General features: G+C 43.2%; 1 protein-coding gene across 10 annotated transcripts in view; it reads left to right on the forward strand.

Moving 5' to 3' along the window:
* Nucleotides 1–13,217, forward strand: part of LOC138765129 (monocarboxylate transporter 1-like) — a 61,630-nt gene extending 48,413 nt beyond the window's left edge. For all 10 annotated transcript variants that reach the window (XM_069941924.1, XM_069941933.1, XM_069941932.1 and 7 more), the window contains 3 exons: nt 1,906–2,049; nt 6,823–7,653; nt 8,512–13,217. In XM_069941924.1, the coding sequence (XP_069798025.1) occupies nt 1,906–2,049; nt 6,823–7,653; nt 8,512–8,762 (1,226 nt within the window). In that variant the 3' untranslated portion in view covers nt 8,763–13,217. The remainder of the gene's footprint in view (nt 1–1,905; nt 2,050–6,822; nt 7,654–8,511) is intronic.
* Nucleotides 13,218–14,315: the final 1,098 nt, after the last annotated feature.

A 14,315-nucleotide genomic window follows, 5' to 3' on the forward strand; every position in this document is an offset into this window, starting at 1 on the left:
TAAACTCCTGTCGACGCCTAATAATTTCTTGACTCAAATCTGCGTAGAAAAATACTCTGAACCATCATTGGAGATTGATTTTGTCATGCCTTCCGTACCGCCAATCGTAAGATGGTAGTTCAGGCACCGAACTAGATAGCTCGTGGTGGTTGTCACGGTAACGGTTTCTTCAGTAACCCTCTGTATGCCCTCTCTAATACTAGACATCCCGTGAAAAACTCTTTACCCAGCACCTCGGGGATCCAACTCTTAAAAATTTTTATTGGATCGGACCCTTCAATATCTTCTGGAAGCACCACAATTTTCACATTATTTCTCTGACTTTGATTTATCAATGAATCAATTTTTTTCAATAAATCTTTCTTCTGGATTCCCCAATCCACGAACAAATCTTCCACTTTCTCTATTTTTTCCTTATTGCATACAACTTGATCTTTACATTCAGAAAAAGCTGTTTCAATTTTTAAAAAAATTTCTTGAACTGTATTCACTGATTTAATACATTTATTGACATCCTTCTTAAGTGTAGACATATCTTCAGATATATTAGATATTGTTGTTGTCACTTCTAAAAACCCTTGAGTCATTTGTTTTGATATATTGTCCATATGGTAACCAATCCCTTCCAAAACAGCACAGACAGACTCCAATCCAGATTTCAGTTCCACATCTTGAGGCCTACTTTCTCTAAACTCCTCCTCCAGTTGTTCCTGTGAGCTGCTCATCCATTCTTCCAATCCATTTGGTCATTTGATGAGTCAGCAAAGAGGAGGGAGATTGACAACTTGGCCGAATGGTGCACCAACAACAACCTTGCACTCAATGTCACCAAACCATGGAGCTGATTATTGACTTCAGGAAGTGAAAACCAGAGAGATACAATGCAGTGATGATCGGGTGATCAGAGGTTGAGAGGGTGAGCAAATTTAAGTTCTTGGGAGTCACTATCTTGGAGGATCTTTCCTGGATTCAACACACCAATGGTATCGTGAAGAAAGCATGTCAGTGCCTCTACTTCCTCAGGGGTTTGCGGAGGTTCGGCATGACACCAGAAACCCTGGCAATTTTTACAGAGGCGTGGTGGAAAGTGTGTTGACTGGCTGCATCATGGACTGGTATGGCAACAACAATACCCCTGAGTGTAAAGCCCTCCAAAAGATAGTGGATGCAGCCCAGGACATCACAGGCAAAACCCTCCATACTATTAAGTACATCTTCAGGGAATACTGCCATTGGAGGGCAGCAGTAATTATTAAAGACCCATACCACCCAGCACATGCTCTGTTGTTGCTACTGCCATCAGGAAAGAGGTAGAGGTGCCACAAGACTCCCACCACCAGATTCAGGAACAGCTGCTATCCCTCTACCATCAGAATCCTCAACGACAAAGTCAATCAGAGACTAATTTAAGGACTCATATGTGTACACTTTATTGATTGATTTTTTTTGTTCTCTTTGTATTGCACAATCTGTTTACATTTGTTATCTGTTTACAGTTCTTTTATTTGTTTACGCTATGTATAGTTTATTTTTGCACTACCAATTGGAGGTGATTCTCCCTGGCCCGCAGTAAAAAAGAATGTCAGAGTTGTATGCGATATCATGTATGACAATAAATCTGAAATCTGATTTGCTGTAAAGTTCGCAAATATCTGAGTTACAAAAATGATCCTCAAACATGGAAGAATACTTCTTTGTGTACTAGCTGGATCCAGTACATTGACAGCCCCACCTCTCTCGGAGCAAGACGTCAAAATGGGAGCCCACCAAGGAGAGTTGGAAACCATCTCACAGCCAGCTAAATTTGTTGCCCTGCAGAGATAGCAAGCAAGATTTCAGGTTCATGGGCAGATTGCCATTGATTTTCTGGTTTTCTATGCTAACCAATCTTCCATTCTTCTTCAGGTCCTATCAGCAGTATCCTGGTGAATAGGTATGGTAGTCGACCTGTGGTGTTACTGGGCGGAGTGCTGGCAAGTTCAGGCATGATCATCGCTTCATTCTGCCACAATATTGTGGCACTTTACTTAAGTATAGGAGTGATTGGAGGTAAGAGCCAAACCATTCCTTAATTATTGTGCCTTGTCCATTAATTGATGGTTAGTATTCATGTGAAACAGAAAATATTAAACAAAACAATTACATTGCCTGGTTACATGCTATTTCTATTTATTGTGAGGCTTGCTTTAATACTTTGGTCGTTTTTAACCTTTTGTAACATGTAGTCAAAACAAGGTCCATGAGTAAACTTCAGTATGAGCCAGTTGGTGGTTGGGCATAAAAATAGTCCCTGAAAACAGGGACTCGGAGTATATGTGCTTGTTGGTGGTCCCTGAAAACAGGGACGCAGAGTCCAAAGGGTAAATACCGGACTGCTGCTTGCCTATAATAGCCTCCTAATCCAGGGCATTCAGTTACACATCACTTCAGTTGATGCTATCACTCTTCTTTGAAGTGGGGTGCATTAGTGATGGAGTGGAGTTGCCTGTACCACAGAAGCTCTTCCAAATTGTGTTTAATATCTCCAGTAAGATTGAAAAGTGGTAAAGATATTCTGGTGGATAAGAGAAGGTCTCAATTTGCTCTTCACTCATGACTGTTCCCCTTCCACATGTCTTCTTCCCTGTATTTCATATTAGATTCCCCTCTACCCACTGTTCCCCTACACATTCTCTGCCCCATTCCCCCTACTACCTCCACTCATATTCTATACCAGTTTCACTCTCTTTTCTCCCCCCCCCCCCCCCCCCATTTAAAGCTGTGATGAGCTGAAAGTTTGCATTCGCTCACTTCTCTCTGTGATTAGAAGGTCCTAACTTGAAACATTGACCTTTATTTTGCACTTTCCTGGATTATAATAGTAACTGTGCTTCAAATAAATTTAAGGTCTGTAAAGTATTTTAGAACATCTGATTATATTGTACAGCTAGTTTTTAAGACAACCTTGAAGAAAGATGGAGGAGGAGAGGAACTTCCATTCAGTGGTTCTTAACCTTTTTCAGTCCAAGGCCCACCTGGCTTCTGGCCTAGCATGGCATAGCCCCACTAGTGGCAATGACTGAGCAATATTTTTATCAAAGGCAGGTCTGTAAGAAGAACATCTTTATCTAATTTAAAGGCTTAAACGTTTTTAAAGATCCATGTAGCCCATTGGTTGAGAACCACCGAATAATAGAGAGGATTTGGAAAGGTGGGGATTCATCAGTCAAAGATAGTCAGCAAGGGGTTTGTTAGAGGGAAATCCTGTTGTCCTTTTGATTGATGTTATTTGAAAATGTAATCAAGTTAGTCATGAAGGCAGTGTGATTAATACAGACTACAGGGACTTCAGTGAGGCTTTCTCATGTGTGAGACTGCCCAAAAAAGTCAGGGCGCACAGCAATGTTTCCTTTAATTTTTAGTAGTCATTGTGTGCAAAAATCTTACGTTGTGCCAATTTTTTTTCCTGTGACAACAGTATGTGCGCTTGTGCAAATGTAAACTTGCAATAGTTTCAAGATAATTTTGGTCCAGGCTCTCTCTATGGCTAATAACACTGTATTGGCATGTTTTAATATAATACAAGAATGATTAACTGCTTGTTCAACTGACTAACTAGTTCACAGAAACAGTTAGCTAAGAGAATATTTTCAATAAGTATTAATGACTACATCAGGGCGGCAATCGGGACCAGATTAAAATCCCGCACTCTCTGTAAGGAGTTTGTATGTTCTCCCTGTGTCTGCGTGGGTTTTCCCTGGTTTCCTCCAACCATTTGACACGTATTGGGGGGGGGGGGGGGGGGGTGTAGGTTAATTGGATGCAAATTGGGTGGCACGGACTCATGGAAATGGCCTGTTACCGTGCTGTATTTGCAAATTTAAACTTTAAATTAAATTTAAGTTTATAAATTATTTTAGGTAACTGAACTTTTGTGCTCACATTAATTTCCTTTGTGTGCTGGTTGCAAAATGTGTGCGCACCCACAGATACACACAGCTGAGAAGGAGCAGTGGCCCACAGAATCCAGGACTTATTAGGAAACATTGCCTTGGTGATTCAAGGAAGAGAGTATAAGCAAGAAGGTTATGATTCAGCTATATAAAACATTGATCTGACTACAGCTGGAGGTTGTATGGATTTCTGTTCACTGCGGGAAGGCTGGGATAGTACTAGAGAGGGTGCGGAGGAGATCCCCATATTGCAGCCTTTCCAGGATGAGGAGGGACCGGTTGGGTTGGGCTCTTTTTTCCTGGGATGGAGGAGGTTGAGCGGGCACCCGATTGAGCAAATATAAAGTTATGAGCGCACATCATGAGAAGCTTCCCCCAGGGGTGAGGTGTGTATGGATTCGAGGTTAGGGGTGTAGGTTTAGAGTGGATCCGCAGAGAAGTGTTTGAAATGTGGAAGGAACTGCCACAGGGTGGTGAAGGCAGAGGTCTCACGACATTGAAGAAGCATCAAGTCAAACATTTGAAGTGCTGAGACAGAGAGAGCTCTGCGCCAAATGCTGCTGAAGTGATACTTGATGGTCAGCATGGACAAATGGGTTGTAAGGGTCTATTCTGTGCCCTACGAGTCCATGACCATGTAGGTAGACCTCCAGAGGAGGGGGAATGGCAGCATTGGTACTGGTGGAGCACAGATATCTTGAATTGGATTGTTTGTTGTCATGTACAACAAATAGCTGTATAACATAGAACATCTCAGCACAGGCCCTTCGGCCCCTGATGTTGTGCTGACTAGATATTCCTACCAAAAAGAAGGAAACCCTTCCTACCTCATAACTCTCTGCTTTCATCCATGTGCCTACCTAAGAGTCTCTTAGACGCTTGTAATATTTCAACCTCCACCACCACCCCTGGCAAGGCATTCCAGGCACTTACTGTGTAAAAAATATTACCCTGATGTCTCCCCTAAACCTTCCTCCCCTTGCTTTGTATAAAAGTCCAGGCAAGACAACCCATACTTTGGTGCAGCAGGAGGTGAAATAATAAAACAAAAGGGCGTATTGTTGCAGTAAGTCAAGAATGCAAGGTCAGAATCAGAATGTATTGTCATGAACATGTCACGAAATTCGTGGCTTTGCTAACATTTTATATAAACCACATTATAAAATAAATAAGACTAGTCGAGGAAAAGAAAACGACAAAGTGAGGTAGTGTCTATGGTTCATTGTTCATTCAGGAATCTGATGGCGGAGAAGAAGAAGCTGTCCTTGTGCCGCTGAGTCCTCGTCTTCAGGCTCCTGTACCTTTTCCTGATGGAGGCAGAGTGAAGAGGGGATGGCTTGGGCAGTGGGGGTCTTTGAAGATAGAGGCTGCTTTCTTAAGACACCATCTCTTGTAGATGTCCTCGATGGAGTGAAGACTGGTGCCCGTGATATCGCAGGCTTAATTAATAACACTCTGGAGTTTTTTCTTGGTTGAAGTAAAAACACAATGCTGGAGAAATTTAGCAAGTCAAACTGTGTTAAAAACATATAACTGACATTTTGGGCTTGAGCCCTTCATGTAGATATGGAAAATGTCAGCAGGAGTCTGAAATGATGAAGAGGGTATAGGATCAGATTCAGTTTCAGATTTATTGTCAGATGACATCACATACATCCCTGAGATTCTTTTTTTCTTGCTGGCGAGGCAGAATTACCACTTATTGGCAGTGCAGAAAAAAGCTGTACATAACGTACACATGTAAACAAATAAATGTAAGCAATGAACTGTGCAATACAGAGAGGAAAAAAACAAACAATGAAGTGCAAAAGTAAGAGTCCTTAAATGAGTCCCTGTTTGTTTGTTGTTGATGACTCTGATGGAGAAAGGGGAGTAGCTGTTCCTGAACATGGTGCTGCGAGTCTTGTAGTGCCAGTACCTCCTTCCTAATGGTAGCAGTGGGAACAGAGTTTGTGCTGGGTGGTGTGGATCCTTGATTGCTGCTGCTCTCCGATGGTAGTGTTCCCCGTAGATGTTCTTGACGACTGGGAGGGTTTTGCTTGTGATGTCCTGGGCTTTGACCACTACCTTTTGCAGGCCTTTAAGCTTGGGGGGTATTTGTGTCCCTATACCAGACCGTGATGCAGCCGGTTAGCGCAGTTTACACCACTCATCTGTAGAAATTTGCCAGGGTTTCTGGTGTCGTACCAAACCTCTGCAAAGTCCTGAGGAAGTAGAGGCACTGATGTGCTTTCTTCACGATGGCATTAGTATGTTGAGTCCAGGAAAGATCCCCCTAGAACTTATATTTGCTCACCCTCTCCACCTCTGATTCCCCCAATGATCACTGGATCGTACACTCTTGTTTACCTTTCCTGAGGTCAACAATCAGCTTGTTGGTCTTGGTGACATTAAGTGCCAGATTATTCTTGGTGCACCATTTGGCCAATTTTTCAGTCTCCCTCCTGTATGCTGACCCATCACCCCTTTTAATACAACCCTCTACCATAGTGTCATCAGCGAATTTGTAGATGGTGGTGGTCATACTGACCCAAAAAGTCATAGGTGGTAAGTGAGATGAGCAAGGGGCTAAGAACACAGCTGTGTGGTGCTCCGGTACTGGTGGAGATTGTGGAGGGGGTGTTCTCATTGCATGTGATCAGGAAGTAAGAAAATCAATGATAAAATTGCACAGTGGGGTGTTGAGTTCCAGGTCTTTGAGTACAGTTATATAGATGAGGTGAAGTGGGGAAGAAAGAGGCACAGAGGATTGAGAAGGATTTTAGAAATGGTGATAAGCATTGGGCTTCATTGTGAATATTGATCTACAATGCAGACAGAGAATTTAAAAAAATCTATCCCCCACATTTTGTAATATTCAGCAGTTGATTTTGTTTTAATTCCTCTCCAGGTCTTGGGCTCGCTTTCAACTTGCAACCGGCACTGACGATTATTGGGAAATACTTCTACAAGAAACGTCCTTTGGCTAATGGGTTAGCCATGGCTGGCAGTCCAGTGGTGCTCAGCACACTGGCACCTCTCAATCAATACCTTTGTGACCATTACTCCTGGAAAGGGGGCTTCCTGATCCTGGGGGGAATCCTGCTGAACTGCTGTGTGGCCGGATCACTCATGCGCCCCATTGGCCTGGCACCAAGCAAGGCCTGCAAAGTGGTAGAGACCATCAAGCAAGAAGAAGGAGTGAAGTCAGATCTTCTGAAGAAAGAACCAAAACCAAAGCTCAGTGTTTACCAAACCATCAACAAATACCTAGACCTCTCACTGTTCAAGCATAGGGGTTTCCTAATCTACCTGTCTGGCAATGTCATCATGTTCTTTGGTCTGTTTGCACCTCTCGTGTTCTTATCTTCGTATGCCAAAAATATGGACATTGATGAGTATAAAGCAGCCTTCCTGCTCTCCATCCTGGCCTTTGTGGACATGTTTGCTCGACCATCCATGGGATTTGTGGCCAACACCAAGTGGGTGAGGCCCAAGATCCAGTATTTTTTCTCTTTCGCGGTGCTGTACAATGGTGTCTGCCACATCATGATCCCCTTCGCGACTAACTACACCGGCCTGGTAATCTACACCATCTTCTTTGGCTTCGCCTTTGGCATGCTGAGCTCCGTCTTATTTGAGACCTTAATGGACATGGTAGGAGCTCCGAGGTTCTCCAGCGCAGTGGGGCTGGTGACCATCGTAGAGTGCTGCCCTGTGTTGCTGGGACCCCCACTTCTAGGTAAGATGGGTTGGATAAGAGGTTGGGTGGTGCAGGTGGAATTATGGGGACATGGCGTTATAAAATGATAGAGACAATTTGTCTGTTGTTTACCTTGGCAGACTCGGTAAACTTGCCCCTTAATCTTTATATCTGTGTTTCACAATTGAAATTGCCTAACATCAATTTGGTGTCCTCCAGATCACAAAAGCTCACCACTTAACAAACTGTATTGCTTGTGCATCTTTTTATCTGATACCAAAAAATCTATATCCATGGACCTTCACCGAACTCCTCACTTTGCTGAACATCAAAAGAAAAGCTTCCTTTCATCTGTCTTGTGTGGAGAACAATCCCAGCTTCTCCCATCCTCTTGCCTGATGGAAGGAACTTTTGAATGAGTTCCCCAGCAGCCCAGAATGAAAGGAGAAGCAGTCAGTTTTCATTTGGAGCTCTTTGATGGGGATGAGGGCTTAGGAGCGCATAGTGATGGCAATGGGGTTGTATTGGGGGAGGGTCTGTACAGAGGGTAGAGTGGGAATGAAAGGTACACAACGGTGGTAGGTTGGGATAGAGGGTCGGCTGAACATTAGGGTGCTTGGGGATGGATCCTGAGTAGGATGGAGGTTGGGATTCTGGTTGAATGGGGAGATTGAAGATGGGGTGAGATTGGTTGAAAACAAGGGAAAGAAATGGGAAGGGTCAGTAGGCGTAGGGATGGGTGTTTGTGAGGAGGGAGACACGGCAAAGTGAGAGATTTTACAGAGGGGGGTTTGTTTGGAGTATGTGGCAGGATTGTTCTGTGGACCAGACTTACACTGTTAAGTTTGGATCACAAGCAGGGTAGACAGTGACTGCAAAGCTGTCTTTGTATTGCAGGCATGCTGAAGGACACGTTCGATGTCTTTTACTACGTGTACATAGCCTGTGGAGTGGTTTTGATCATCGCGAGCATCTACCTGTTCATTGGCAATGGTGTGAATTACATGTTGCTTGATAAGGAGAGATGCGAGGAAGAGAAGAAGTCAAAGCATGAAGCAACGATTGATCTGAATGACACCAAACCGGACACTTCAAATGCAAGCCCAAATTTCCCAGATGGAGGTGGAGAACAGGACACGGATATTTGAGGGTGGGAAAGACGTTGTCTGTTTTTTCACCATTTTAATTTCCTTGGATTCCTACCAGACATCACTCTTCACTCTTTCACACCCATGTTTCTGGAGAAGTGCAGCGAGAGAATGCTGGTATGTCAGAGTGGGGGAATATTTATTATTGGGACATAGTCACTGAGTATCCCTTTCACACCCTTCTTACTTCTTTTTACCTCTAGTCAACAGCTCCATTCACCCCAGGATCCCAGTCCTCTTGCACGCTCCTGAAAATCTCTAGGAATTAAGTATTTATCTCTTGGGCTTCATCCAAAACAATTCTTGGAGCTCACTCCAAAAAAAAATTAATGCAGAATTAAAATAATTACACATTTTTACTTTTATCTTTGCATACTCTTGTCATTAGCAGACAAGGGTGATCATTGACATAGCAAAAACAATTGGGTGTCTGGGCAGACAAAAGGTTGTGTGTGGAAACTTGTTCTAATCATAACAAGCAACATAATTCATCCCCTTTGGATGAACGTGGGGGAGGGGATGGTCTGTTATCAGTGGACGTGTTATTGTAGGTGAAATGAAGGTCCCTTGGTCCAGCTCGCTTGTTCTAAGTATCCTTGGCATCATGATGTAGACTGATCCCATGGAATTTTGGGATCTAGGAAGATGCCAGGCCAGTTTGCTGAAGGAGTTATGGGGGCAGTCGAACATGGATGCTGATCTTTTTTTTTCCCATCTTGCTGATCTAGAAGCTAACCAAAATTGTGCTGTGTATTCTAGCCCTCTATCCACTCCAGGAGTGGTGTGTGTTCACAAGTGTGACAAATCTCACCAAAAGTCGGAAAAAGAAGGTGATGATGTTTCAATTTTGTTGGTCGATGAATTCTAAGCCTTTAGCAGCCACTCCTAAGCATCTGATGTGATGACATCACGATGACTAACCTGAGCCTCCCTCACACTGGAAAAGCTGGGGTTATCAAGGTCTATCCGACCCTTTCACCCAGGATAGGTCAATAATAAAAACCAAATCCCCGTGTTATTAACTGATGTTCCCTCATGCTAAACAACCCCCATCCCCATCCCCTGTAGATGACACCTGCCACCTTGGGCTATTGGTCAAGAATGAGGAAAATGCTGAAAGTTACATCTCCAACGGAGAATTGTATTTTAACCGTGCATAATATTAAATCAGTGTGTCCAAATCCTTGGATAGAGAGTTCAGCCAGAGTACAAGGTTGGATAGAGAATGCAACCAGTCTTTGGCCTTCAATCTGTTGTGAATTCTAGTGCTAGATTGGGAGAAGAACCCAAGGGGATAGCCTGAAATCAAGAGTTGGGGGAGGGAAAATGGGGAAGGGGAGAGGAAGGAAAGTAGTGTGACACTCTGGCAGCCAACATTTTGAGTAATGACAAATTTTAAAGTGTGAACCATTCATTTGAATTATTCCATAGAGTCACAAATCAAGTGAGTTACGTTTGCAGGGATTTTTTTTTCTCTGGTGTTTGCTCTAAGATTTCTTGTGGAATTTCATTCTCTGTTCCGGTTGGATGTACATTTGAGGCCCCAGGATTGTTAGGTCTCGAGCAGAAACATAAAGTTATGAAGCATTTATAGAGTTTTTGCAACAGATTTGGCCCAACACATCTTTGTTGGTATCAATGCAAACTTCCTCACCAATTGTTCCAGACTCAATCTCATCAGATCATCTCTCAGGTTCATTTCTCCTTCATATGCTTCGCACGCTTATCTCTAAATGCTTATGGTGTAGGCTATTGCCTATATCACTGAGTTTTGAATTCTGAACGCTCTCCAGATAAAGGTATTTCCCTTTGGTCGGGTTAGTGACTATTTTTATTTATAACCTTGGTCTTGAGCTCTCCCACAACAGAGACATCTCCGTATTTAAACCAGTGTAGGGCTAAATGGCCACCTTCTGTGCCTCACTGATTTCATGACTTGTACCCCAGAATTTTAGAAGACTCTAAGAGTTGATAATTGCCTACTATTTTCTAGGAAAACAGTCCCAAGGCTGTTGGGCCCCTTGTGTTGGGAATAACCATCCATTTAGTGTAATTTTTGTTAATAATGGCAATACTTGAGGTCCTCCCTCTCCGATTTGGAGATGAGAGTACTTCCTTGTCCCATCTATCTAAGGCACCAGATATTTAATAGAATCAGCCCAGACACAGACCTTACGGCCCAGGATGTCAACATTGACCCATTTGCCCATCTAAAACTAATTTGATGCCTTGCCTATTTAAATGCCTGTTTAAATGTTGTTGAAAAGGGCTGATTGTATCTGCCTCCATCATCTCCTCAAGTTACCAACCAAAAAAAATCTTTCCCTTCAAATCCCCTTCTTCCTCTCATTTTAAACTACATCATCTTGTTCCAGAAGGGAAAAAAAATTTGACTTCCTATCCTATCTTATTATTTTATACATCTCTGACAGGTTGCTCCACAGTCTTCTTCACTCCAGGGACAACAACCCCAACTTATGCCATCCCTCCCAATAACTAAAGTTTTCCAATTCAAGCTATGTCCTGATGAAACTCCTCTCAATGTCATGGGAAATCTCCATCCTTTGCAATTCCATTCCTCTGATAAGATTTTCACATTTGAAAGCTAGCCTGTCATTTATTACTCATCCCTAACTGTGTAGCGAGCTGCCTCCTTGAATCGTGGGTGAAAGTGCTCCCACAGAAGTGTTAAGCAGGATTTCACCCTGTGTTGAGGAACAAACAGCTGATATATTTAGTCAATGTTGTTTGTGGCTGAGAGAAGAATTTGCATCTGTTCTTCCAGGCAGCAAGAATTGCATGTAAATCAATAGAAGCTGGAAATCTAAAATAAAAGAATGAGAAGATGCAGGAAAAATTACATGGAGTGGAGGGATATGGTCCGGGTGCAGGTCAGTGGGACTAGGCAGATAAATAGATTGGCACAGACTAGAAGGACCGAAGGGCCTATTTCTGTGCTGTAGTGTTCTAGGGAGACACTCAACAGATCGGGCTGCATTAGAGGGAAGATAGGTAATAATTCAGATGGTTGAAGTAGGAAGGAAACAAAAGAAGCTCCTTAAGCTGCAGGGAGATGGTGGGATGGGAGGGTTGTCTCTGCTAAGGTAAAATCTTAGGAGGATAAGCTATAAACTCATCTGGTCAGTGGGTGAATGGCAGCAGAATGAGAACGTAGACGGGAAAATATAGGAGTTGGGAAATGATGAGAGGAAGGCATGGCGCGATTAGCGTCTCGTTACAGCACCAGCGACCGTGACCGGGGTTCAAATCTGTAAGGAGTTTGTAGGTTTTCCCTGTGCCTGTGTGGGTTTCCTCCGCATGCTCTGGTTTCCTCCCAGAACGTACGGGAGTTGTAGGTTAAATGGGTGTAATTGGGCAGCATGAGCACATGGGCCGAAAAGGCCTGTTACCGTGCTGTATGTCTAAATTTAAAATGTAAAGAACTTAAATCCCTGAAAGGTCGTTTTGGGTATGTCCTCCATTCCCAGAAGGGGGGAAAAAAAGGGTTAAAACCTTGCTGAGTCAGTATTACAGACTGTTACATTGCATGTTATATTTGGTATATGCTGTAGCTTCAGTCAGCTTAGTGATGGATGCTCTAAATGTTTGAGGTCTGGATTCTATGCTGTTTCTTAGTGAACACTTGTGTTGCTAGAGTTGTACTCTCGAGACAAATATTGCCCTCTTTTGCCTTGTAGATGGCAGGGAAGCTTTACTTAAAGGTTCTCACTCCCACAGCCCAGTCCTGATAGGAGTGTGCTCTTTGATACATTATTATCCAAGGATCATTTTATCTTGCTGTTCAATAGAATATTTGCAGTATCCGTCCTTCTGCTCCAGTGATATGAGCGACCTCACCCACTTTTTCTTGCATTACTTATCTCACATTCCGCGCTTCTGTTATTTAGACCCCACATCTCTTGTTTTTAACAGCTGTGCCCTACTCTTGTATTTTTTATAGCGTCCAAATAGTTAAGCGACACTTTTCCATTTGGCTGCGTGATGCTTGGGTGATCAGTGTATCTTTGTACCCTGATGCTCTGTTGAGAGCAATGAATGCTCTGAATGGCTCAACCCCGTGGATGGATTATTGATTTTGGTGGGCTTGGGCTGATGCTTTTGTGAGGAATGTGAATTCTTTACCTCATTTTCTCAAAACCAAAGCCAAAAGCCACTGCTTCAGTGTTTATAGAGGTTATTTGACTGATTCTTCGAATAGCTTGTCTAATATTTCAATTTATTAAACACAGACTGTAGATTATATTTTGTATCTTCAACTTCATGTAACACCAGTTGAATGTGAAATGAACAATGTGATGTTGAACTTGTTGGTACTCACTCCGTTTAAAGGTGAAATGTAAGCCAGTAGTGACAAAACATTTAAAACATGAGAGCATTTTTGACAAGGGCAGAAGGTTTGAATGAGAGAGTAAATAAAGTTTCATAATGTTGGAATGTCTCCAGAGATTAAATAGAGATGTTGCTTCAAATTGTTTTTCATAAAATTAATTATGGGATGCCAATAAACATCTCATCATAAAAGAATCTACTGTATATTTCGGTGTATAGGTCGACCGGCAGATAGGCCGACACTCCTTTTTTAGCCTCATTTTATGATATGTCCGGCGTGTAAGTCGACCCATTGTGTGGACTGTCCGAGCTTCCCAGGAACAACCCCAAATTTAAAAAAAAATGCCCGAGTCGCGAGGAACCCACCTATAAGTAAGTAAAAATTAACCTTGGCCTACTGGGCAGAAGCGGCAACGGCCCACAGAGCTGGAGCGGCGGCATCGTGCTCCCGGCACGAGTAGGAACCTCGGCTGACCAGGCAGGAGCGGCGGCAGTGACGTCAGGGTCCCAGGAAGGAGCGGTTATGGCGGCGCCCAGCGGTGGGGAGGTGTTGGGGAGCGGCGGCTTCAGTGATGGGGAGTTGCTTCCATTGTTGACTTGTATGCCGAATCAACGTCAATCTCATTTTTTTTTGATGAATTTAAGGTCTCAAAAGTATATCTGGCTTATGTTGACCCCCATTTTTTGAGTGTTTTACGACTCGACTTGTACACCGAAATATACCGTATGACTCCGCAATTAATGGCATCTTCTTGGCCTGATGCTCCCTGCTGAGCATCCTGCTGCAGCAAGCTACCACTTGGAAATGAAGCCCTTCATTCTGTTTCTTTCTCCTTTATTTCTTCTCCTCTGCTTTCCTTTTTTCCCATTTCTTGTCAAGAGTTACACGTGTGCAATCCACATTTTGCTGCCTTACATCCAGGAGACCACACATTAGAGCACATGGTATTGGGGGTAGGGGACTGACATGGATAGAAAATTGTTTGGCAGACGGGAAACAAAGAGTAGAGATTAACGGGTCCCTTTCAGAATGGCAGAGTGACTAGTGGAGACCCACAAGGCTCGGTGCTGGGACTGCAGGTATTTACAATATACATTAATGATTTAGATGAAGGGATTAAAAGTAATATCAGAACATTTGCAGCTGAAACAAAGCTGGGTGGTAGTGTGAAATGTGAGGAGAATGTTATGAGAATGCAGGGT

Source organism: Narcine bancroftii, chromosome 5 (assembly GCF_036971445.1).
Source record: "Narcine bancroftii isolate sNarBan1 chromosome 5, sNarBan1.hap1, whole genome shotgun sequence".
In the NCBI taxonomy this organism is placed as follows: Eukaryota; Metazoa; Chordata; class Chondrichthyes; order Torpediniformes; family Narcinidae; genus Narcine; species Narcine bancroftii.